At 43.2% G+C, this 24,138-nt stretch overlaps 1 protein-coding gene and 1 pseudogene across 16 annotated transcripts in view; one reads left to right on the forward strand and one right to left on the reverse strand.

Annotated features, from left to right (window-relative positions):
• The window catches only part of caska (calcium/calmodulin-dependent serine protein kinase a), a 740,678-nt gene that overhangs the window by 411,884 nt on the left and 304,656 nt on the right, over positions 1–24,138 (forward strand). For all 16 annotated transcript variants that reach the window (XM_038802093.1, XM_038802098.1, XM_038802088.1 and 13 more), the window contains exon 9: positions 823–906. In XM_038802093.1, coding sequence (XP_038658021.1) covers positions 823–906 — 84 coding nt within the window. The remainder of the gene's footprint in view (positions 1–822; positions 907–24,138) is intronic.
• On the reverse strand, positions 10,815–11,433 carry LOC119969001 (annotated as a pseudogene).

The following is a 24,138-nucleotide window of genomic DNA, read 5'->3' on the forward strand; positions in this document are numbered from 1 at the left end:
GATTAGGGAGTGGGAGCGGCAGCGATCAGGAGGGTTTGATAGAGAATCAAGGAACAGGAGGAGCAGAGTGCAAAATGGGCAGCAAGCAGAGTGTTGGGGTGCAGGGGAGGCCATTCCAAAATGGCATAATCGAGTCATGCATGTTGCATCGGCCCAGTGCAAGCGACACTAAAATTGAAATCTCAATGCTGAGTGTGCATACCATCTCTATCATATCCATGATATTAAAGCAGAACAACTTAAAATGGGGCAACTTAAAATTGGGACTTTAACTATATTAGTGCTTGTTAGTAACTATATGGCATACAGCACAATTCGTTGCAGAAGTGCTTTTCTGTCATTTGGAGAGTTGAATATTTTAATTTAATTCTGCATTGATAAACAGTGGATACATTTGAAACCATCTGAGCCTTGGAGCAACTGGTAGCTATTAAATTAAACTAGGAGCTTAAAGCTATTAAATTTTAGCTCAAAGTAGCTGGGTCTCAATGAAAGTTTAGGAGATAATAGCATATAGAATAACTAAAGTAAAGTCGCCATAGTCCCAGGTGGCCATAGGCTGCTTTCCCCTTTGAGGGGGAGAGCTGACTGGTCGTGGTTTAACCTGAGGATCACCACCTCAGGCAAAGGGCAAGGCTGAGAAGGCTGAGCCTTTGTGAATACCCTCAGTCTCGCTCTGCATCACAAACCAGCAATCTAGCCACTGAGCTAAACTGGCCCCAGTACTTCCCAGTGTTACATTGTTTTTGTCAGGACCAATGAGATGATCATTCGTTTACTGTGATGTGCTCAAGGTTTTAAATCATGCATAATGTATTTCAGGAAAGAGATCGTTATGCATACAAAATCCACCTCCCAGAAACTGTGGAACAGCTGAGAAAATTTAATGCAAGAAGGAAATTGAAGGTAAGGCCACAAAGTGAATTTTAATTTTCTGATACAGAAGGATAGTTCCCATCCTCTTTTGTGTAAAACTTATATTTTACATTGTAGGACAGGGCCCAGAACAAAAAAATTGTTTGATCTAAATGTATAGTGCTCATTTTTTGATTGGGTTTTCCGAAGGGGTTTCTCTTGATACCATTTGTAAGGCTACAATATAGAGCAATACATTTGCATTTCCAAAAGCAGAGAACAATGAAAACAACTAGCTGGTTGTTCAAAAGTGAAGTCTGAGACAATTTTTCACACTAAGTGTAGTTGCATGTCTGTTCTCTTCACCAAATGTAAATGAATGTTGGGTCAATTAAAAATGTTATCAATGAGAGCGATAAATTATTACACAAGAGCTGGTAACTGAAGTTGAAGTACAGATCAATGATAATCTAACTGAATAGCGCAACAGGCTCAAGGGACTGAATGGACTATTCTTGGTCCCGTGCATCATCTGTGGAAGAAAGAGAAAATGTAACTCTTTATCAGAACAGAAAAAAACATGAGCAACAGAACAAGGGAGAAGAAAAAGAACTTCAGGGAAGTAGTTACACCAAAGACTGGAGATAGATGGGTAATTGTAAGAGGGACTGGGAAGAAGCAGTCAGTGCAGGGACCCCCTGCGGCCGTTCCCCTGAGTAACAAGTATACCGTTTTGGATACTTGTGGGGGGGGGGGGGGGGGGGACGTACCAGGGGTAAGCCATGGGGTACGGGCCTCTGGCACGGAGTCTGTCTCTGTTGCTCAGAAGGTAAGGGGGGAAAGGAATAGAACATTAGTAACTGGGGACTCAATAGTCAGGGGCTATAGTCAGATAGGAGATAGGAGATTGTGTGGGAGCGAGAGAGACTCACATTTGGTATGTTGCCTCCCAGGTGCAAGGGTACGTGATGTCTCGGATCGTGTTTTCCGGGTCCTTAAGGGGGAGGGGGAGCAGCCCCAAGTCGTAGTCCACATTGGCACTAACGACATAGGTAGGAAAGGGGACAAGGATGTCAGGCAGGCCTTTAGGGAGCTAGGATGGAAGCTCAGAGCGAGAACAAACAGAGTTGTTATCTCTGGGTTGTTGCCCGTGCCACGTGATAGTGAGATGAGGAATAGGGAGAGAGAGCAATTAAACACGTGGCTACAGGGATGGTGCAGGCGGGAGGGATTCAGATTTCTGGATAACTGGGGCTCTTTCTGGGGAAGGTGGGACCTCTATAGACAGGATGGTTTACATCTGAACCTGAGGGGCACCAATATCCTGGGGGGGGAGATTTGTTAGTGCTCTTTGGGGGGGTTTAAACTAATTCAGCAGGGGCATGGGAACCTGGATTGTAGTTTTGGGGTATGGGAGATTGAGAGTATAGAGGTCAGGAGCACAGATTTGACTTCGCAGGAGGGTGCCAGTGTTCAGGTAGGTGGTTTGAAGTGTGTCTACTTCAATGCCAGGAGTATACGAAATAAGGTAGGGGAACTGGCAGCATGGGTTGGTACCTGGGATTTCGATGTTGTGGCCATTTCAGAGACATGGATAGAGCAGGGACAGGAATGGTTGTTGCAGGTTCCGGGGTTTAGGTGTTTTAGTAAGCTCAGAGAAGGGGGCAAAAGAGGGGTAGGTGTGGCGCTGCTAGTCAAGGACAGTATTACGGTGACGGAAAGGATGCTAGATGGGGACTCTTCTTCTGAGGTAGCATGGGCTGAGGTTAGAAACAGGAAAGGAGAGGTCACCCTGTTGGGAGTTTTCTATAGGCCACCTAATAGTTCTAGGGATGTAGAGGAAAGGATGGCGAAGATGATTCTGGAAAAGAGCGAAAATAACAGGGTAGTTGTTATGGGAGACTTTAACTTTCCAAATATTGACTGGAAAAGATATAGTTCGAGTACATTAGATGGGTCATTCTTTGTACAATGTGTGCAGGAGGGTTTCCTGACGCAATATGTTGACAGGCCAACAAGAGGCGAGGCCACATTGGATTTGGTTTTGGGTAATGAACCAGGCCAGGTATTAGATCTGGAGGTAGGTGAGCACTTTGGAAACAGTGACCACAATTCGGTGACCTTTATGTTAGTAATGGAAAGGGATAAGTATACCCCGCAGGGCAAGAGTTATAGCTGGAGAAGGGCAATTATGATGCCATTAGACATGACTTAGGATGTGTAGGTTGGAGAAGTAGGCTGCAAGGGTTGGGCACACTGGATATGTGGAGCTTGTTCAAGGAACAGCTATTGCATGTTCTTGATAAGTACGTACCAGTCAGGCAGGGAGGAAGGGGTCGAGCGAGGGAACCGTGGTTTACCAAAGAAGTGGAATCTCTTGTTTAGAGGAAGAAGGAGGCCTATGTGAAGATGAGGTGTGAAGTTTCAGTTGGGGCGCTTGATAGTTACAAGGAAGTGAGGAAGGATCTAAAGAGAGAGCTAAGACGAGCAAGGAGGGGACATGAGAAGTCTTTGGCAGGTAGGATCAAGGAAAACCCAAAAGCTTTCTATAGGTATGTCAGGAATAAAAGAATGACTAGGGTAAGAGTAGGGCCAGTCAAGGACAGTGGTGGGAAGTTGTGTGTGGAGGCTGAGGAGATAAGCGAGATACTAAATGAATACTTTTCGTCAGTATTCACTCAGGAAAAAGATAATGTTGTGGAGGAGAATGCTGAGACCCAGGCTATTAGAATAGATGGCATTGAGGTGCGTAGGGAAGAAGTGTTGGCAATTCTGGACAAGGTGAAAATAGATAAGTCCCCGGGGCCTGATGGGATTTATCCTAGGATTCTCTGGGAAGCCAGGGACGAGATTGCTGAGCCTTTGGCTTTGATTTTTATGTCATAATTGGCTACAGGAATAGTGCCAGAGGACTGGAGGATAGCAAATGTGGTCCCTTTGTTCAAGAAGGGGAGTAGAGATAACCCCGGTAACTATAGGCCGGTGAGCCTCACGTCTGTTGTGCGTAAAGCCTTGGAGAGGATTATAAGAGATACGATTTATAATCATCTAGATAGGAATAATATGATTAGGGATAGTCAGCATGGTTTTGTGAAGGGCAGGTCATGCCTCACAAACCTTATCGAGTTCTTTGGGAAGGTGACTGAACAGGTAGATGAGGGTAAAGCAGTTGATGTGGTGTATATGGATTTCAGTAAAGCGTTTGATAAGGTTCCCCACGGTCGTCTATTGCAGAAAATACGGAGGCTGGGGATTGAGGGTGATTTAGAGATGTGGATCAGAAATTGGCTAGTTGAAAGAAGACAGAGGGTGGTGGTTGATGGCAAATGTTCAGAATGGAGTTCAGTTACGAGTGGCGTACCAGAAGGATCTGTTCTGGGGCCGTTGCTGTTTGTCATTTTTATAAATGACCTAGAGGAGGGCACAGAAGGTTGGGTGAGTAAATTTGCAGACATCACTAAAGTCGGTGGAGTTGTTGACAGTGTGGAAGGATGTTGCAGGTTACAGAGGGACATAGATAAGCTGCAGAGCTGGGCTGAGAAGTGGCAAATGGAGTTTAATGTAGAGAAGTGTGAAGTGATTCACTTTGGAAAGAAAAACAGGAATGCGGAATATTTGGCTAATGGTAAAATTCTTAGCAGTGTGGATGAGCAGAGGGATCTTGGTGTCCATGTACATAGATCCCTGAAAGTTGCCACCCAGGTTGATAGGGTTGTGAAGAAGGCCTATGGTGTGTTGGCCTTTATTGGTAGAGGGATTGAGTTCCGGAGCCATGAGGTCATGTTGCAGCTGTACAAAACTCTGGTACGGCCGCATTTGGAGTATTGCATACAGTTCTGGACGCCTCATTATAGGAAGGACGTGGAAGCTTTGGAACGGGTGCAGAGGAGATTTACCAGGATGTTGCCTGGTATGGAGGGAAAATCTTATGAGGAAAGGCTGATGGACTTGAGGTTGTTTTCGTTAGAGAGAAGAAGGTTAAGAGGTGACTTAATAGAGGCATACAAAATGATCAGAGGGTTAGATAGGGTGGACAGTGAGAGCCTTCTCCTGCGGATGGAGGTGGCTAGCACGAGGGGACATAGCCTTAAATTGATGGGTAATAGATATAGGACAGACGTCAGAGGTAGGTTTTTTACGCAGAGAGTGGTGAGGCCGTGGAATGCCCTACCTGCAACAGTAGTGAACTCGCCAACATTGAGGGCATTTAAAAGTTTATGTGATAAGCATATGGATGATAATGGCATAGTGTAGGTTAGATGGCCTTTAGTTTTTGACTTCCCATGTCGGTGCAACATCGTGGGCCAAAGGGCCTGTACTGCGCTGTATCGTTCTATGTTCTATGTTCTAACAGCGTATGAGTATGATGATCTATAATGTGCGTAAAAGGAAGATGGGAGATAACTAAATGCCTATAAGGATATTAATATGCAATGATAAAAAGGGGCATAAGATTTCAAGAGATCAGCAATGCATGAATAGCTGAAGTGGTACAAGGTAAGGCAGGTATGAAATGGAAATCAGTTGGGAAAGGAGAACAATATCCAATAGCCTTCATAAACATAAAAGAAGGCTAGCATGCAAGATACAAACTGTCTTGCTCTAATAGTAGTCCAATAGAGATTCTCCACTCCCAAGTACCAGCTCACCACCTCCTTTTCTTGCCACCAAAATTCCAATAACATATAATTGTATATCACCAGTTTCTCTTGAATTTGAGAAAAAAACAAAAATGACCACATTATTCATACTGTTACTGAGCACTCTAAGCTTACTGTCATCTGTAACTTCAGTTCCTCGTCCTACTCTGATTTCTTGGAGATCTCTACTGCCTCCCGAAAATACACAAGGCCAACACACCAGGCCGCCCTATCGTTTCAGACAATGGGACCCTGTGTGAGAACCTCTCTGGCCACATCGAGCGCATCTTGAAACCCATCGTACAAGGTACACCCAGCTTCTGTCGCGACACGACGGACTTCCTCGTCACATTGGATGTCTCGGCACTCTACACCAGCATCCCCCATGACGACGGCATTGCTGCAACAGCCTCAGTCCTCAACACTGACAACTGCCAATCTCCAGACGCAATTCTGCAACTCATCCGCTTCATTCTAGATCACAACGTCTTCACCTTCGACAACAAATTCTTCACCCAGATGCATGGAACAGCCATGGGGACCAAATTTGCACCTCAATATGCCAACATCTTCATGCACAAGTTTGAACAAGACTTTCTCACCACACAGGACCTGCAACCGATGTTATACACCAGATACATCGATGACATTTTTTTCCTTTGGACCCACAGCGAAGAATCACTGAAACGACTACACGATGAGATCAATAAATTCCATCCCACCATGGACTATTCTCCAAATTCTGTTGCATTCTTGGACACACTCCTCTCCATCAAGGACGGTCACCTTCGCACTTCGCTTTACTGCAAGCCCACAGACAACCTCACGATGCTCCACTTCTCCAGCTTTCACCCGAAACACATTAAAGAAGCCATCCCCTATGGACAAGCCTTCCGTATACACAGGATCTGCTCAGACGAGGAGGAGAATAACAGACACCTACAGATGCTGAAAGATGCTCTCGTACGAACGGGATATGGCGCTCGATTCATCGATCGACAGTTCCAACACGCCACAGCAAAAAACCGCACCGACCTCCTCAGAAGACAAACACGGGACACCACTGACAGAGTACCCTTCGTCGTCCAGTACTTTCCTGGGGCAGAGAAACTACGACATCTTCTTCGCAGCCTTCATCATCAATGAAGATGAACACCTTGCCAAGGTCATCCCCACATCCCCACTACTGGCCTTCAAACAACCGCGCAACCTCAAACATACCATTGTTTGCAGCAAATTACCCAGCCTTCAGAACAGCGACCACGACACCACACAACCCTGCCAGGGCAATCTCTGCAAGACATGCCAGATCATCGACTTGGATACCACCATTACACGTGGTAACACCACCCACCAGGTACGCGGCACATACTCGTGCGACTCGACCAATGTAGTCTACCTCTTACGCTGCAGGAAAGGATGTCCCGAAGCGTGGTACATTGGCGAGACCATGTAGACACTGCGACAACGAATGAACGGGCATCGTGCGACAATCACCAGGTAGGAATGTTCCCTTCCAGTCGGGGAACACTTCAGCAGTCAAGGGCATTCAGCCTCTGATCTCCGGGTAAGCGTTCTCCAAGGCGGTCTTCAGGACACGCGACTACGCAGAATTGCTGAGCAAAAACTTATAGCTAAGTTCCGCACGCATGATTGCGGCCTCAACAGGGATCTTGGATTCATGTCGCATTACATCCACCCCCCACCATCTGGCCTGGACTTGCAAAATCCTACCAACTGTTCTGGCTTGAGACAATTCACACCTCTTTAACCTGTGATTATCCCTCTCCCTGGATCTGTAATGATTTGATTACCTGCAAATGCCTGCATTCCTAGCATTGTCCAGCATCTCTGACTTTGTCTATATAAATGTTTCTGGAACATACCTCGCCATTCACCTGAGGAAGGAGCTGCGCTCCGAAAGCTCGTGTTTGAATCAAACCTGTTGGACTTTAACCTGGTGTTGTTAGACTTCTTACTGTGCTCACCCCAGTCCAACGCCGGCATCTCCACATCTGATTTCTCTGACATTGACCTCCGACCTCAAAGAAGAGCACCTTGGATGAGATTCTCTTGCTTACCCGCGGTAAATGTCTTGCCGGCGGGTAACGGCCTGCCATTGGCTGGTGGCGGGATCTTCTGGCCCTGTCGCTGTCAATGGGATTTCCCATTGAATCCACCCCACGTCATGGGTAAGCGTTGGCGAGACTGGAAGATCCCACTGGTGTGAACAACCAGAATATCTAGCCCCTTATTTTTATATTATAAACATTGCTGTTCCATGGCTTTAACATTTACTCCAACTTTCTTTATGTCTGGGAATGCTGGCAATGCAGGATCAGTGTATTGATGGTTTTGGGGAACAGAGCCACGCCACTGCTAAGTTGGGAACACAGGACTGGAATACCATGCTGATCGAGCAGTTCATATCATAGATGCCAAACTTTTTTAATTATATAAATGTTTTAATTATATCATTTTTTCATTATATAAATGCATTTATATAATGCATTTGCCAATCATAGGATGTCCCAAAGTGCTTTGCAGTCAGTGAGGCAGGGGTCAAAATCTTGGAGGGTTCTCTTCCATTTTGTCAAGGGCTACTTTTTGATTTGCAGAGGCTACTTTTTAATTTTCACATGAGTTCAGGATACCATTCTTCCTTTATTACTTGACAATTTTTCTCAAATTTGGATTCTATATACAATTATTCTTGGACCATTCATCAGTCTCAAGTATTTAGATGGTAGCTAGAATGCGTTCATCAAAATATCATTAATGGTCTTGTATATGTCATGCACTTCTGTAGACATACTTCTAGACTAGGAAATCGACACGATACAAACTTGGCATAATGGAAAAGCTGATATCAATGTTTTAGATTTAAAATTATATGTCACCATTGTAATTTTACTTCAGGACCCCAGTCTCTTTCAAAAACCTTTATTTTAATATACTGTCTGTGGGTTTGGAGAGTTTTGAACCACAACTGCATTGTGAGCATGTGAAGATTAAAGAATATCCTAGCATCCAATATGTGCATCAACAGGAGTTTCTAGATAGGAACACCTATCTCACCATCCTGTGAGGATTTGAGAGTGTTTTCTTTTCTGGAAGAAGTAGTTCTTTAAATTCCGAAAATGATGGACAGGATCTGTGAAGAGAATGTTCCCACTTGAGAGATCAAAACCAAAGACACAATAACTAACAAAGCCAACACGGCAATAAGGAGAAATTTCTTTATTCAAGAGTCTGATTAGAATTTGAAATTTGCTACCACATAAAGGTATTGAGACAAATAGCTTATTGGTTTTAAAAGAAAACTAGACAAATACGTGAGAGCAAAGGGGATGATATGGGAAAGATATGGTAAATGACTGAATGAGGTAGATTTAATTGGAAGATAGTCAAGTAAAATACAAAAGTCACAAATTAGTGGCCTGTTCTCTGTTGTATATTCAGTTTGATCACATGTAAACTGGAGATTTGAATTATTTAAGCTTTTATTTCAGACGGGCAATTGTTTTAATTTATTAATGCATTAATTTATATTATGAACTGCACAGACAAGACGACACCTGTGAGCAGTAGTATGGTTGTCGTTTTTAATATTTGGAAAAGGAAACATTTTACATGAACTGTATTGCTATTGAAGATTAAGTTTTAAAAATTCTGTTTGAAACCATACTTACCGTGATTACAATAAAAGCTCTCAATTGCAGCTGTTGTATTTCAGGAACGCGATTAAGAGGTCTAAAGGAATTTGTTTATATATACCACACATTTGTGTGCATGTGCCTGTAAAAACTTGAGGACTACATCAATGATAAACCTCTGAACATTTAATGAAGTAATTTTTTGTTTTTGAACAGATGTTTTTGGTAAAAACTTCTAAACTTTCTCTGCTCCAAGGAAAACAACCCAGTTTCTCTATCTCCATATAACTGAAGTTCCTCATAAAAGATACATATATGAATGCACTTATATAATGCATTTGCCAATCACAGGATGTCCCAAAGTGCTTTGCAGTCAGAGGGGTAGGGGTCAAAACCTTGGAAGGCTCTCTTCAATTTTGTCAAGGTCTACTTTTTGATTTGCAGAGGCTACTTTTTAATTTTCACATGAGTTCATTCTTCCTTTATTACTTGGCAATTTTTCTCAAATTTGGATTCTATATACAATTCCTACTTTACAATTCTGAAACTTTTTGATGCAATGATACAGAAATCAAGACATCTATAAGAAGCAGTTGTTGTAAGGTAGAAACAGACCAAATCAGTTTCTGCATGGTTGATCATGGTAATATGCAGCACGTCTGTAGAGACTCTATAATGTGGTTGATGCAGTTTTAAAGTACTTATGAGTGATTGAAGCAAGCAATGGTATTCTTGGAAATTGCAGAATATAGGATTTGGAAGTTGTATATGCACTCAGAAAAGTAAAAAGCGCAGCCTGTATGAATGAAGCCAGTCACAACTGGGATAAATTCACTACACAGTAGCTTACCCACTAACGGCTCAAACTACAGTACAAATATATCACAACGTAAGCAGATGTATAATATTTCTTCCAAGAGGAACTTGTCCCATGTTTCAGCTTTTTGAGTCTCCTGATTGTAGTGTGCTGTAATGTTTACATCAGCTTCAGAAATGTTTTTAAAATCTTGAAAGGTTTTGACAAAGTAAATAAGGATACACTGTTTTCAGTGGCAGAAGGGTCAGCCACCGAATTTAATATAATAGAGGAAAGCAATTAGAGATGGCATGAAGAGTAAATAAATTACAGAGCAAATTATCTGGAAGCATGGTGTAAGCAAATCTGTTACTTTCAAAATTTGTTTGCCAAATATTAAAAATATTGCATGGCTACAAGGAAAGAGCATGAGAATAGGACTAATTAAACGGCTCTTTCAATGAGCGAGAATAGATTTAATGGGCCACATTGTCTCTGAGCTGTATCAATCCATGAGGCTCCTGCTTATCTGAGATGTAACCAACCCATTCCTTCAGCACTGTTATCGCATGCTGTCATTCTGTGTCAGGGAAACTGAATGACTGACTTCATGACCATTATGTTTATTTGTAACCTCACATGAGAAAGGCATCAAATGGAACAGTTTAGTCACATGTTCATAGACTTTCTTTTGCCTCCTATCAAAAAATACTTAGCTGTTTTTCTGAGTTTTCAATAGCTATATTCTCCAACTGACTGGGCTATAATTGGCAGATGCCGGATATTATATAATAATTTCCCATCATTGCATAATATTTTTTTTTCCAAATGAAATTTATTTTAATATAAAAAGGAAATCAAATATTTTGTGAGCAAGGTGAAATTGCTATATATTCACATAAAAAATTACGAAATCCACAATCCACACGAGACAAAGTAAGTTACTGTAACACATATTGAGTCCAAATCAATTCAAGCCCTCCCATCTCTTCCCATTCCAGCCCATGCCCAATTCCATCATCCATGTGTGAACACCAAACGCTTAGATAGGCTTGATCTTGAAGTGCAATACAATGAGACTGAAAACTAGACATTTCAAGTCCTGGACCAGGTAGTAGAATACGTGCAGACCCTCTGGGCCCTTTGATTGATTTACATCAATTAGAGACCCAATCTTAGATGTTGTAAATGAAATATGTTCATCTCATATTACAATCTCCAGCTCCTGTCGCCCTACTCGGTCTGGTGGGGGCCACAAAGCATCATCTTCTTTTGTGATTTCACTGTCTTCTATGATTCTCTTTAGCTCTTCCATAACACTTTTATGGACGTATGCCTCCTTCCTAATCATTACGTTATTTTTGTAATTGCTGTTATTTGCATATCTGAGTTTACCGTCAGGCCTGAACGCGAACTCTAGAAACTCATGGCCAAACTTGCCCTTGTGCCCCCCCACATAATACCACAGATAGAAATCACTCGACATGGTCCCCGCACCGGCCCATCATTGCATAATATTGGTGCACTGGGTACCAACATATTACAGTGCTATTAACTGAGCAACGGCTGACAACAAAATTTGAAAGTATCATTACCCAATGCCAATTCATCCCTGGTACCATTCCAGTAAATCCCTCCTGATCCCTCTTAAGGCAGTTACATCTTTCAAAATATCTGATTTCCAGAATTAAACACCATATTCTTTCTGAAACCTAACCTGTGTCTTATCAAGATTAAGCACAACTTCCTTGCTTTTGTACTTAATTTTTCTATTAATAAAACCCAGGGGTACCATTTTATTTTTAAACAGCCTTCTCAACTTGTGTCACATTCAAAGATTAATATATGTACACCACGCCCAGGCCTTTCTGACCTTGCACACCTTCAGTATTGTACAATGCACATTCATATTGTTTCGCCACATTCTTCCTACAAAAAAGTATCACTTGACACTTTTGTGTAATATATTTCAGATTGAAAGAACATTTTCTCTATTTCAAGATAAATGAAGATAGCAATTTCATTTCAGAGCGAATCTGCTTTAACGTGTGCTCCTGCAGCCAATTCATGCTTCCAGATGAATAAGTTATTAACTTTGTACATGATTCTGGAAACTGTAACGTTAATGAAAGCTTAACTCATTAGAGGCACTCAGTTGAGTCAGAATAATGTGTGACCCAATCCTAATCCAGAACTAGTTCAGTGCAGGTTGATACTTTATTGTAGCTGTTGCTTAGATATTGATGTGTTTTTTCAGATGAAATGCTAAACTGTAGCTCAATCTGCCTGTTCCATTGGATGTAAAATATCCTCAGGCACTTTTTCAAAGAAGACCAAATATTTTTCCCAGTATTCAGAACCAACATTCATCCCTTAACCGACATATAGATGAATTGGCTATTTTAAAGCTTGATCAAAGAAATAGGTTTTAAGTAAAGTTTTAATGGAGATCCTCGGGACGGGAATTCCAGGACTGAGATCTAGCTGAAATAATATTCTTACAGTTGCTACGACACCTGGGCTAGTGCACAATCTATTCCAGACGCCAGAGTCCCAACACAAGTGAATTAACCAATAATTTGTATAAAGTTTCTAAGATCCTTGGCTCTTGACTGCTCCAATGACAAGCACCAGATTTGTAAGTGAAACACAACTGTTTATTTATAACAAAAATATAGATAAGACGTGCAATGATTATAATAGAATAATGGGCTTTTACCAACCCATCCTCTACCCAAACACACAGGGGAGAGGAGGGGTAAAAATAATAAGAGGATTAATATGGAATGGCAGATGAGTGTCTTGGCTTCCGATATTGAAGTCATTGCAGCAGCAGGCTCTCCTCCCAGGACCAGCTGGATAGCTAACAAGGATCCTCTGGCATGGGCATTCAGTCGGAACCCCCAGGCTGTAGGGGTTCCTCTGGGGAGTCACTTTAACTTTTATTAATGTGGGCCTTCACTCCAAAGAACAGCCTCAGGCCTGTGTAATTCTTATTTGTTTCCAACTCTGCCAGAATGGCCAGCAGCCGTTCTGAGACAAGAACAACAGAGTTCCTCGCATGAGAGTTTAAAAGGGTTTTTAAACTACTGACCATGCTTTCAGCTGGTGGCTTGTCTGGATGTCCTAAAGATTTTCTTTGTCTCACCTCATACCACTGAGAGCTGTTTCAGTCTGAATGTTACTCTTACTTGGTCTCACTAGAATACACTTCAGCATGCTGAGGAGAAAACTGTCTCCAGTCGGGTGTCTAAGAGAGATTCCCCCTAAATGGAGAGAGAAACTCAGAGTCCCCTTCAGCTCTTGAGTTCAAAATGAAACTAAAAGACTAAAAGCAATATGAAATATTTCTGCCTTTGCAGAACATTCTAGAATGACCAGCATATATTATCAGCTCAGCCCCGGCAATCTGAAACAGCCCATTGACCGACAGCCAAGTCCATCAAGAGGTATCATCACTGATGTTAGGTCAAGCAGCACATGCTGCTGGAGTGCCTTTTTGTTCTTTTAATTAAAGATGAAGTCCATCTGAAAGACATAGGTCCCGTTAATTATCCAGGTACAAAAATTGAAATGGCAGGATAACAGAAATTAAAAGGAAGAACAAGGGCCAAACAGGGATTAACAGTAGGATCCTTACACAGTGCTAATTCTGTCTTTTGTTCGCCACCTCCCTTTATCCCTGGTAGTGGGATCTCTGCCGGCTCCTTAAAATCCACCCTATTATTTCTCAAGGTGCAAGCAAATTTGAGGTTGCCTTTCAAAACATGTGATTTCCCTAGCCCTTACCAGCACTACGCAGGAATGCAAAACTACACATAGTCTTGAACATTCCAATTGAAAGCAAGTATGCAAATGTCCAATGACAAGCTACTAAGAATATGTAAAAATGAGCAGTGAATAAAAACTATTAATTTTACAAAAAAGAAATCAATGCGGTTGGCCATATACTTTTTCTTTTCAAGTGTCATATTAAATTCCTAAAATTGTGGCACAATAGACATTTTTTAAATGACAGTTTATAATTTTATTGTAACATTTGTGTGTTTGAATGTTTTCGGATGGAAGTCTGCTCGAAGAATTCCAGAGGTTGAGGACGTTCAAGAGCTGTCACTGTCACCTTTTTCTTTTAAGTACCCAATTCGTTTTTTTCCCAATTGAGGGATAATTTAGCATGGCCAATCCGCCTACCCTGCACATCTTTAGGTTGTGACAGTGCAAACTCCACACAGACAGTCAGACAGTGACTCGGGGCAGGGATTGAACCCGGGTCCTCAGCGCTGTGAGTCAGCAGACTGTCACCTTTTATAAACATACTCCACGTGTTAGGCCTGCAGTATCTGTGCTTACAATTGACAGTAAGTCTGGTCATTTAGGAAGGGTCCAACCGCTCACACCCCTCCCTCCACATTCATGAACCAGTAACAAGAAGCAAAACTTTATACATCAAAATGTTGCCTTTATTTTTGTAATGTATTTCCAATCATTAAAGTGACAGGTTCTGAACAAAACTGAAATTATTGTTGCAGAATTTATTCAGTACTGAAGAAAATATGTCAATTGGTTAAATCCTTTAAGTCATATAATTAATTATTCACCTTTTGCACAAAATTCCATATAATAAATTGATGAGATAGCCTTTCTAATTGATATCCCAGATGAACAATTGGTTACTGAAAAACACATGCATAAAGAGATTGATTGATTTTCTGATATTACTGCAGTTTAAGAAGTACAAATTGATTTAGCTTGATGGATAGAGAACATTATTTCTCAGGAACCAGTTAGGATCACCCAACTATCTCCCAAATTCAGTCCAACCATAATCCTACACCCCATCCCCATCTTGTAATAACAGGTTGTCATCACTGGGTCTCTGTTAGAAGCATATTAAACTGTTCTGAAATTTGGGCCAAAAAGTTTTTTTTGTAGTTTTGACCATCTTTCTTTTGTTGTCCATGGATTTCGTGGGTTGCTGTCAGTTAATCAAAGGATACTATTCTCTTTAGAAAATATTTCACTATGTAACACGTTATATATTAGGGAATATTGACTAAAGTGTATTTGAATATCTACTAAAATTGCTCTTGAAAGGCTGATCCTTATTCAATAAGCAGTGAAAATTCAAGATTTGATTTGGATGTGGATAATAAATTAGCAACAGGAAAGGAAGCTGTGGGTATTATGATTCAAACTCTCGCTCAATACTTTTTAATTATGACTTGTGCAGAAATCAGTTTCCGGAGACAAACAGAAACTAAGTAGAATATTGCCTTACCTAAAGTATCTAGGATATTAAACCTTTGGATAAATCAAGAATCCTTTCCATTAGGGTTTGTTCCAGAAATGGTTTTGGATAATAACATGCACTCCTGATCTCTCTGGACCATGATCTCAGTTTAAAAACTGCTAATTTGTGTTTTTAGATTAAACTGAAGCAAGAACAAATCAGCAGATTAAAGTGGTTACCCAATCTGCGTTTGGCCTCCTCATCATAGAGGGGACTGCATAAGACCAACGTAGTTTGGGTGAGTGCTTTGTGGAACATCTCTGTTCAGTCCTCAAGTGTAATTCAGACCTCTTAGTGGCTTGCCACTTCAATTCCTCCTCTCATTAGGACTTTGAAAATTCAGTCTTTGCCCCCCTATGCTATTCAAATGCAAGCTTCAGGAACAATATTTCAATCTGAATATTAAGTTTAATAACTTCGGATCTGAATTTTCTATTCCACATTAGCGCTTCCATTTTGAAGGCTTTTGGGTGCACTTCCAAATGCCTTGGGTGTTGTCGAATCCTTTTGTTTTTTGGCTTTTCATTGCTCACTGATATGTCCATAACATCCATAATTCTATCTGCGCTAGTTTGTTTTCAGGGCATCGCATCCAATATTCTCTACAACATGTCAGCCAGCATTCCTGCTTTTTTATTTTTTATTGAGGATTTTTTGTAATATACAGAACAAAGGTAAGTGTGGACATATATTGCAAACCAAAAAGAAATATATACGCATTGTTTATCTTTGGTTATTTACAATGGTTGCAGCTTCTTGTTTTTCATTTCCAGTAGGCGTTTGGTTCTGGTTAGGTCCCTGCTCCCCTCTTTCCCCCCCCCCCCCCCCTTCTTCCTGACCCCCCCTCCCCCTCTGGGTTGGGTTTGCGTGATGCTATGTATTTTGTTATTTGCTGGGCATGCTGGGGTTCCATGCCTCCTTATTCACCCCACCTTTCCCCCTCCCATTGTTAGACCGTGGTTACCGTCTCCCTTCCTTTGGCTTATTGTCTGTTGGCTACAAACAGGTCTTGGAACAACTGGATGAACGAATCCCATGTTTTGTGGAAGCCCTCTTCCATCCCTCAGATGGCAAATTTAATTTTCTCCATCTGGAAAAATTCGGAGAGATCGGACAGCCAGTCTGCAGCTTTGGTTGGTGCTGTTGAAAGCCAGGCGAGCAGGATTCCCCAGCGGGTGATTAGGGAGGCAAAGGCAAGGGCGTTAGCCCTCCTCCCCATGAAGATATCTGGCTGTTCTTATTCCCCAAAGACTGCCGCTTACGGAAAGGCTCCACCCTCATCCCCACCACCTTGGATATTGCCTCAAAGAAGGATGTCCAAAATGCAACAAGTCTGGATCAAGACCAAAACATGTGGGCATGGTTGACCGGGCCTCCTTGGCACTGTTCGTATTTGTGCTCCACCTCCGGGAAGAACCTACTCATATTCGTGTTTCAGTTAAGGGGGCTCTGTGTACCACTTTTAGCTGCATTAGGCTTAGCCTTGCGTATGTGGAGGTGGAGTTGACCTTGTGCAGTGCTTCACTCCAGAGTCCCCATCCTATTTAAAACCCCATGTTTTCCTCCCACTTTTCTCTTGTATTGTCCAGTTGTGTGTTAGCCCTTTTCAGTAGTCATCCATACATTCCGCCGCAATTCCCCATCTCTAGGATGTCAGCGTCCAGTAGGTTGTCCAGCAGTGATTGTTGTGGTGGTCGTGGGTATGTCCTTGTTTCCCTGTGTAAGAGATTTTTGACCTGCATGTCTCTTAGTTCATTCTCTTCTCTTCTTCCCTCCCCCCCCCCCCCCCAAAGTCAGCTGGAACTTCTTTATTAGTTCCTCAAACATTGTCAATCTGGTATCCATGTAGATGTCCCTAACTGTCAACGTCACCCATCCTATCTCCACCTTTTGAAGGTGGGGTCCATTATGACAGATGTAAACCCGTGGTTATCGCAAATGGAGGCCTTGTCGGACATCTTGGTTGTCCCAAAGTGCTGTCGCAGCTTGTTCCATGACTGGAGTGTTGCTAGCACTACTGGATTTGTTGAGTATTTATTCGGTGGGTTGGACTTGCCGCCATGGCGAGGGCCTGGAGGGAATTCCCTCTGCAGGAACCCTCCTCCGAGAGCACCCACTTGGCTTCTGGCTCTTCTATCCACCTCTTTACCCTCCACGGTTGCTGCCCAATAGAAAACTTGCAGGTTTGGGAGGGCTAGCTGCCCCCCCCCCCCCCCCCCCCCCCCCATGGTTCTTGCTCTCTTTTAGGGAGCCTTGCGTTCTCTGCCTCTCTCTTCCCACCGCCCCCCAACCCCGCACGCACGCGTGCACACACACACATAAATGCCAGGATCAGTTTTTCTTGTGAGTTGAAGAAGACCTTGGGGATGAGAATCGGATTGGATCTGAACTGGGCAGTACGTTCATCTTGATGCCTGCACACTCCCTGCCAGGGAGAGTGGGAGTGTGTTCCATCTCTGCAGGTCCTTTTTTACTTCCTCCATCAGGCTGGTCAGGTTCCACTTGTGGATCTCTGTCCAGTCATGAGCAATTTGGATCCCCAGATAGTGGAATTTGGGTCCTGTTTAAATGGCATTCCTTCCAGCTCTGCCCCTCCCCCTTATGGGTTCGCCGGGAAGATCTCGCTTTTGCTCAGGTTGAGTTTGTAGAGGGAATGAAATGTGTTATATTTTCCAGCATTGAAGGAGGATCATCAGTTTGACAGCAGTTGAAATGAAATGAAAATTGCTTATTGTCACAAGTAGGCTTCAAATGAAGTTACTGTGAAAAGCCCCTAGTCGCCTGTTCGGGGAGGCTGGTACGGGAAAAGTTGGGACAGGAATTTGGATGTTTGCTAGCACTGGAGATATAGGACCTGTCCCGGTCAGTTGTGGGCGAGTTCGCTGGGACAGTATTTATTGCTCATCCCTTCAACTGTGTGGCTTGCTAGGCCATTTCAGAGGACAGTTAAGAGTCAACCACAGCGCTGTGTGTCTGGAGTCACATGTAGGCCAGACCAGGTAAGGATGGCTGATTTCCTTCCCTGAAGAACCAGATGGAATTTGGGGCACCATTAGGGAATCTGGCATGTGTCAGCACTGATAGAACAATAAGGTTTCTGTGCTTTGCCACTGCAAGTGGGACGAATCTGAGATTTTGGTTCTGTGCATTATGTTTGGTGTTCTGGTGATTGCCCCTATGAAACAATCATTGTGCCTGTGCGCATGGGTATAGTGCACTGCAGACGACAAATGAGAGAATCCACTGTGCAGATTTATTAGTGGTACAGTGAGGATAGCACAGTGGTTAGCACTGTTGCTTCACAGCGCCACGGTCCCGGGTTCGATTCCTGGCTTGAGTCAGTGTCTGTGCAGAGTCCGCATGTTCTCTCTGTGTCTGCATGGGTTTCCTCCCACAAGTCCTGAAAAATGTGCTGTTAGGTAATTTGGACATTCTGAATTCTCCCTCCATGTACCCCAACAGATGCCAGAATGTGGTGACCAGGGGCTTTTCACAGTAACTTCATTGCAGTGTTAATGTAAGCCTACTTGTGACAATAAAGATTATTATAGAAAAATATATATGAAGTTGCATATTGTAAATTTTGAATGCAGTGTGCTTTGGGATATCCTTGGTAAACAATCATGAGTCAAAAGTTGGAGATTCAGGCCCGATTCTGGAGATGAAAGCATAACGGCTTGATTGACACTCAAGTGCAGTCCATTAAATGGGGCATTAAACCAAGCTATCCTGGTAACTGTAAAAGATCCCATGGCACCATTTCAAAAAAGTGAACTGAAAAGTCGCCATAGTCTCAGAGGGCCATAGGCTGCTCTCCCCGTTGAGAGTGAATGATAGTGATTTAACCCGAGTGTCAACACACCTCAAGCGAGGGGCAAGGTTGAGAAGGTGAGGCTTCATGGTTAATCTCAGCCAGTACGAGAATTGAACCCATACTGTTGGTGATGCTCTGCATCACAAACCAGCCAACCAAGTTCCTCCCTACCCCTTCAACAAAGAAGTATAGACTATTCAAAGGTATTCTCGCTGATTTCCTAGCCAATTTTGTTTTTGTTCAGGGGATGTTGCCGTGATTGACTGATCCCTAATTACCCTTGAACTGAGTGATATGCGAGGCAGCACAGTGGTTAGTACTGCTGCCTCACTGCGCCAAGGACTGGGTTGGATCCTACCCAGGTCACTGTCCGTGGGAAGTTTGCACATTCGCCCTGCCTGTGTCTTACCCCCACAACCCAAAAAGATGTGCAAGGTAGGTGGATTGACCACGCTAAATTTCCCCTTTATTGGGAAAAAAGAGTTGTGTACTCTAAATTTATATTAAAAAAAGAACTGAGTGATTTGCCATTTCAGAGGGCATTAAGAGTAAAGTGCCTTGGGGGCGTCTTAAGATTCTCAGAAACTATGTAATATAATACATATAATACATATACATGTAATACATATAACTATGTAGGCTGACCTACTTCTGAAGGCGAAATAGATATTCCCAAGAGTTTGGAAACCACCTTTGGTTGCGACCTAAAATATGAGAGTCAAAATAATTTCATGCAATAAAATTTTGAAAGTGGCCTCACGGTAGCATGGTGGTTAGCATCAATGCTTCACAGCTCCAGGGTCCCAGGTTCGATTCCCGGCTGGGTCACTGTCTGTGTGGAGTCTGCACGTCCTCCCCGTGTGTGCGTGGGTTTCCTCCGGGTGCTCCGGTTTCCTCCCACAGTCCAAAGATGTGCGGGTTAGGTGGATTGGCCATGCTAAATTGCCCGTAGTGTAAGGTTAATGGGGGGATTGTTGGGATACGGGTTACGTGGGTTTAAGTAGGGTGATCATTGTTCGGCACAACATCGAGGGCCGAAGGGCCTGTTCTGTGCTGTACTGTTCTATGTTCTATGTTCTATTTCCTTTTTTTTCTCATCATTTTCACAGACCGAAGTGAGAGCTTGTTAATACAAAATAACCAATAGATAAAAAGAATTACTAAACAGAATTTCTGCTCACTATCCTGAGCATATTATTAAAGGCTGACCTACTTCTGAAGGCGAAATAGATATTCCCAAGAGTTTGGAAACCACCTTTGGTTGCGACCTAAAATATGAGAGTCAAAATAATTTCATGCAATAAAATTTTGAAAGTGGCATAAATATAAAAAAGCTCTGCCAGGTTAGGTTCTGGGATTTGCAATAGTGTGTTGGAGGAGGAAGATGATGCTTGATAACTGGGGAGGGGATCTGAGATTTGGCAGTACGGGAGGTTTCTGGCACGAGGAAGCATTTTGGGACTAGCCAGGGAACACAGGAGTAACCCAGGAACGTGAGAGCAGCTACAGCATAGGAAGAAGCTACTTTAGGCAGTGTAATAGAGCCTGTTGCCACAACAGATTAGAAAACCCTACAGCCACAGATTATCACATGGTGGCCACAGTAGAAACACAGAGTTGCCATCCCATGAATGGGTGCCATGTTCATAGCTGCATGGAAGGATAGAAAATGATCCCACTGAAAACGTGTCCTCAGTGCCTCTTTTCTGCAGTAGATAGCGGTATGCAGTCTATGTTCCAACAGTAAACTATGTTTGCTCTCATTATAGTCATAGGTGCTTTCCGTTGTTGCTCTGTTTACTTGCTATAAGTATGGCGGTTAATAAGGGCACCTTTCTTAATCCTAATTATGAATATACTTTCAGAGTCGCCAGGTATCTCTTGATACCGCCACAAGGTTCAACCCAAATACCGATCAAAGAGCCAAAACACCAGTTAGTTAGTTCAAAGTCAATACTACTTTATTTACACACAGTAAGATCTACTCATGCACAATAACACTACAGGCTAAACTATCTCTATCACTAACACCTATACTTAATTTTGGGTGCCCACTTAGGTCAGAGGAACAATGGCCATTGTTCAGATTTGAGACTGTTGGGTTCGAAGAGGTAACATGCGTACACCTAAGGACGTCCGTCTGGTAGCGAGCGTTGAACTTGAACTTACTTCCTTCTGGTGGCGCTGGTGGAAGGGTCTCTCCACTTGAGAGCCGAATCCAAGAGGCTGAATCTTTGTCGGGGGTTCCTTCATATACTTGGAGAGGCTTCACGCGCTTTTAGGCGGGCCTAAAACTTGGTCTCAATTAATTGGGTAGCTTCTTGATCATTATCATCGATCTGAACCAATAAAGGGGTGGGTGCCTTGGTGGCTGGGCATGTCCTAGGTGGTCATTGGCCTTGCTTTGTTTGTGTCTTTTGGTTGGGGTAGTGGCGCCCGGCTGTCTGGAACAGTATCGGCTACCTGAGTACTCGGCTTTTGTTTCCCGCAGATGGACCATCAATATGTAAATCGACTCAGAATTTCGATTCCATCTGCAAACTGCCTTCCAAAATATACATTCAGGCTCTGTGCCTGCTTGTTGCTTAGTATTGTCTATATTTCCCTATAGGCTCTGCGAGTGTCCATTTTGTATACTGAAAGTGGCAATCCCAGATGGCTACACCGTGATCATGGTACACTGCAGTGCTTTCTGTGCTCTTGATGCTGCTAACTTGAAGCACATTCGCATATTTATCCATTTGGAGACATAGGAATGGGAGACTGAACAGGAACAGTGAGTTTGCCATGTGCAACACCCAGCTGAGGAAAGTTGCAGAACATAAGCCGTATTTTTATGTTTGTCACACTACTTGTATATGGTGGATGAAGAAAGAACATGGCTCATAAGTACGTTTCTGGAACGTTTTTTGTTATTCATTTATGGGATGTGGACGTCGCTGGTTAGGCCAGCATTTATTGCCCATCCTTTGTTGCCCTTCAGAAGGTGGTGATGAGTTGCCTTCTTGAACCGCTGCAGCCCTCATGTGTACACCCACAATGCTGTTGGGAAGGGAGTTCCAGAATTTTAACCCAGCGACAGTGAAGGAACGGCAATACATTTCAAAGTCGGGGTGGTGAGTGACTTGGAGGGGACCCTCCAGGCGGTGGGGTTCCCAGGTATCTGCTGCTCTTGTCCTTCTAGATGGTAGTGGTCGTGGGTTTGGAAGGTACTGTCGAAGGAACCTTGGTGAGTTACTGCAGTACATCTTGTAAATAGTACACATGGATGCCACTGTTCGGCGGTGGTGGAAAGTTTGAATGTTTGTGGAAAAAGGGGCAATCAAGTGGGCTGCTTTTTCCTGGATGGTGTCATCTAGGCAAGTGGAGAGTATTCCATTGCACTCCTGACTTGTGCCTTGTAGATGGTGGACAGGCTTTTAAGGGGTCAGGAGGTGAGCTACTCACAGTAGGATTCCTAACCTTTGACCTGCCCTGGTAACCACAGTATTAATGTGCTTAGTCCAGTTCAGTTTCTGATCAATGGTAACCCCCAGGATGTTGATTGTGGAGGATTCAGTGATAGTAATGACATTGAATGTCATGGGGTGGTGGTTAGATCCTCTCTTGTAGGAAATGGCTGCCAACAAGACCTGGACAACATTCAGGCTTAGGCTGGTAAGTGGCAAATAACATTTATGCCACATCAGTGTCAGGTGACCTTTGCAACTTTAACACAGACTATCAAACTTCCAGAAAATTCTGAATTGGTCACAATGGGTCAGAGTCTCTTGTTTGAATGGACATGCCTAACTAGTACTCTTTAGTGCAACTCCCATCTACAGTATCAAAATTTACCCCAAAACACAAAGTCAATGGACTAAATTCTGTCTCCAGGTAGTAAAGAAAAGCTGACAAGACCAGTTATGCACAAGTTTTTAATAGAACAGTACAGCACAGAACAGGCCCTTCGGCCCTCGATGTTGTGCCGAGCAATGATCACCCTACTTAAACCCAAGTAACCCGTATACCCGTAACCCAACAATCCCCCCCCATTAACTTACACTACGGGCAATTTAGCATGGCCAATCCACCTAACCCGCACATCTTTGGACTGTGGGAGGAAACCGGAGCACCCGGAGGAAACCCACGCACACACAGGGAGGACGTGCAGACTCCACACAGACAGTGACCCAGCCGGGAATCGAACCTGGGACCCTGGAGCTGTGAAGCATTGATGCTAACCACCATGCTACCGTGAGGCCCCAAGTTGTGTAAACGGTCACCATGTACCTTCTATTGAATATCAGTTGCCATTGACCATGGGACTGAAACTGGTCCTCTGATGCTGAAAGGCTATAATTTACTTTCTGTTGAAGCTGGTTCTCTGAAAATGAAATCCTTTTATCTCAGGATGGACTTGGGGAAGTCTGCAGAATAGCAGTGACAAGACAACAGCTGCAACAAAACGCTGAGCTGCCTTTACTTTTCAAGAACTGAGATGCTTAAAATTTTTTAAAAGCTTCCCAGCCTGTTTCCAAAACTCTTGAGTTCACTTGTAAAAAAAAAAATGGATCTCCTGATACAGCAGCCAGGAGTGCATGTCTACATTACTTGCTAACAGTCTTCTCTTTGACAGGACAAAGAGCAAACCAAGAACAATACAGCAAAGGAACAGGTCCTTCGGCCCTCCAAGCCTGTACCAATCATGATACCACCCTTGGCCAAAACCCTCAGCATTTCCTCGTGCTGTATCCTTCTATATCCATCCTATCCATGTATTTGTCGAGATGCCTTTTGAACTCTATTAATGTATCTGCTTCCACAACCTCCCCTGGCAACACATTCCAGGCATTCACTACCCTCTGTGTTTTAAAAAAAAAAACCTGCTTTGCACATCTCCTCTAAACTTTGCCCCATGGACCTTAAACCTTTGCCCCATAGTAACTGACTGCTCCATCCTGGGAAAGAGAGCCTGCCCATCCACTCTATCCATGCCTCTCATAATCTCGTAGACCTCTATCAGTTTGCCCCACAATCCCTGTTGATCTAATGAAAACAATCCGAGTCTATTCAGCCACTCTGCATAGCTGAGACCCTCCAGACCA

Source organism: Scyliorhinus canicula, chromosome 7 (genome assembly GCF_902713615.1).
Source record: "Scyliorhinus canicula chromosome 7, sScyCan1.1, whole genome shotgun sequence".
In the NCBI taxonomy this organism is placed as follows: Eukaryota; Metazoa; Chordata; class Chondrichthyes; order Carcharhiniformes; family Scyliorhinidae; genus Scyliorhinus; species Scyliorhinus canicula.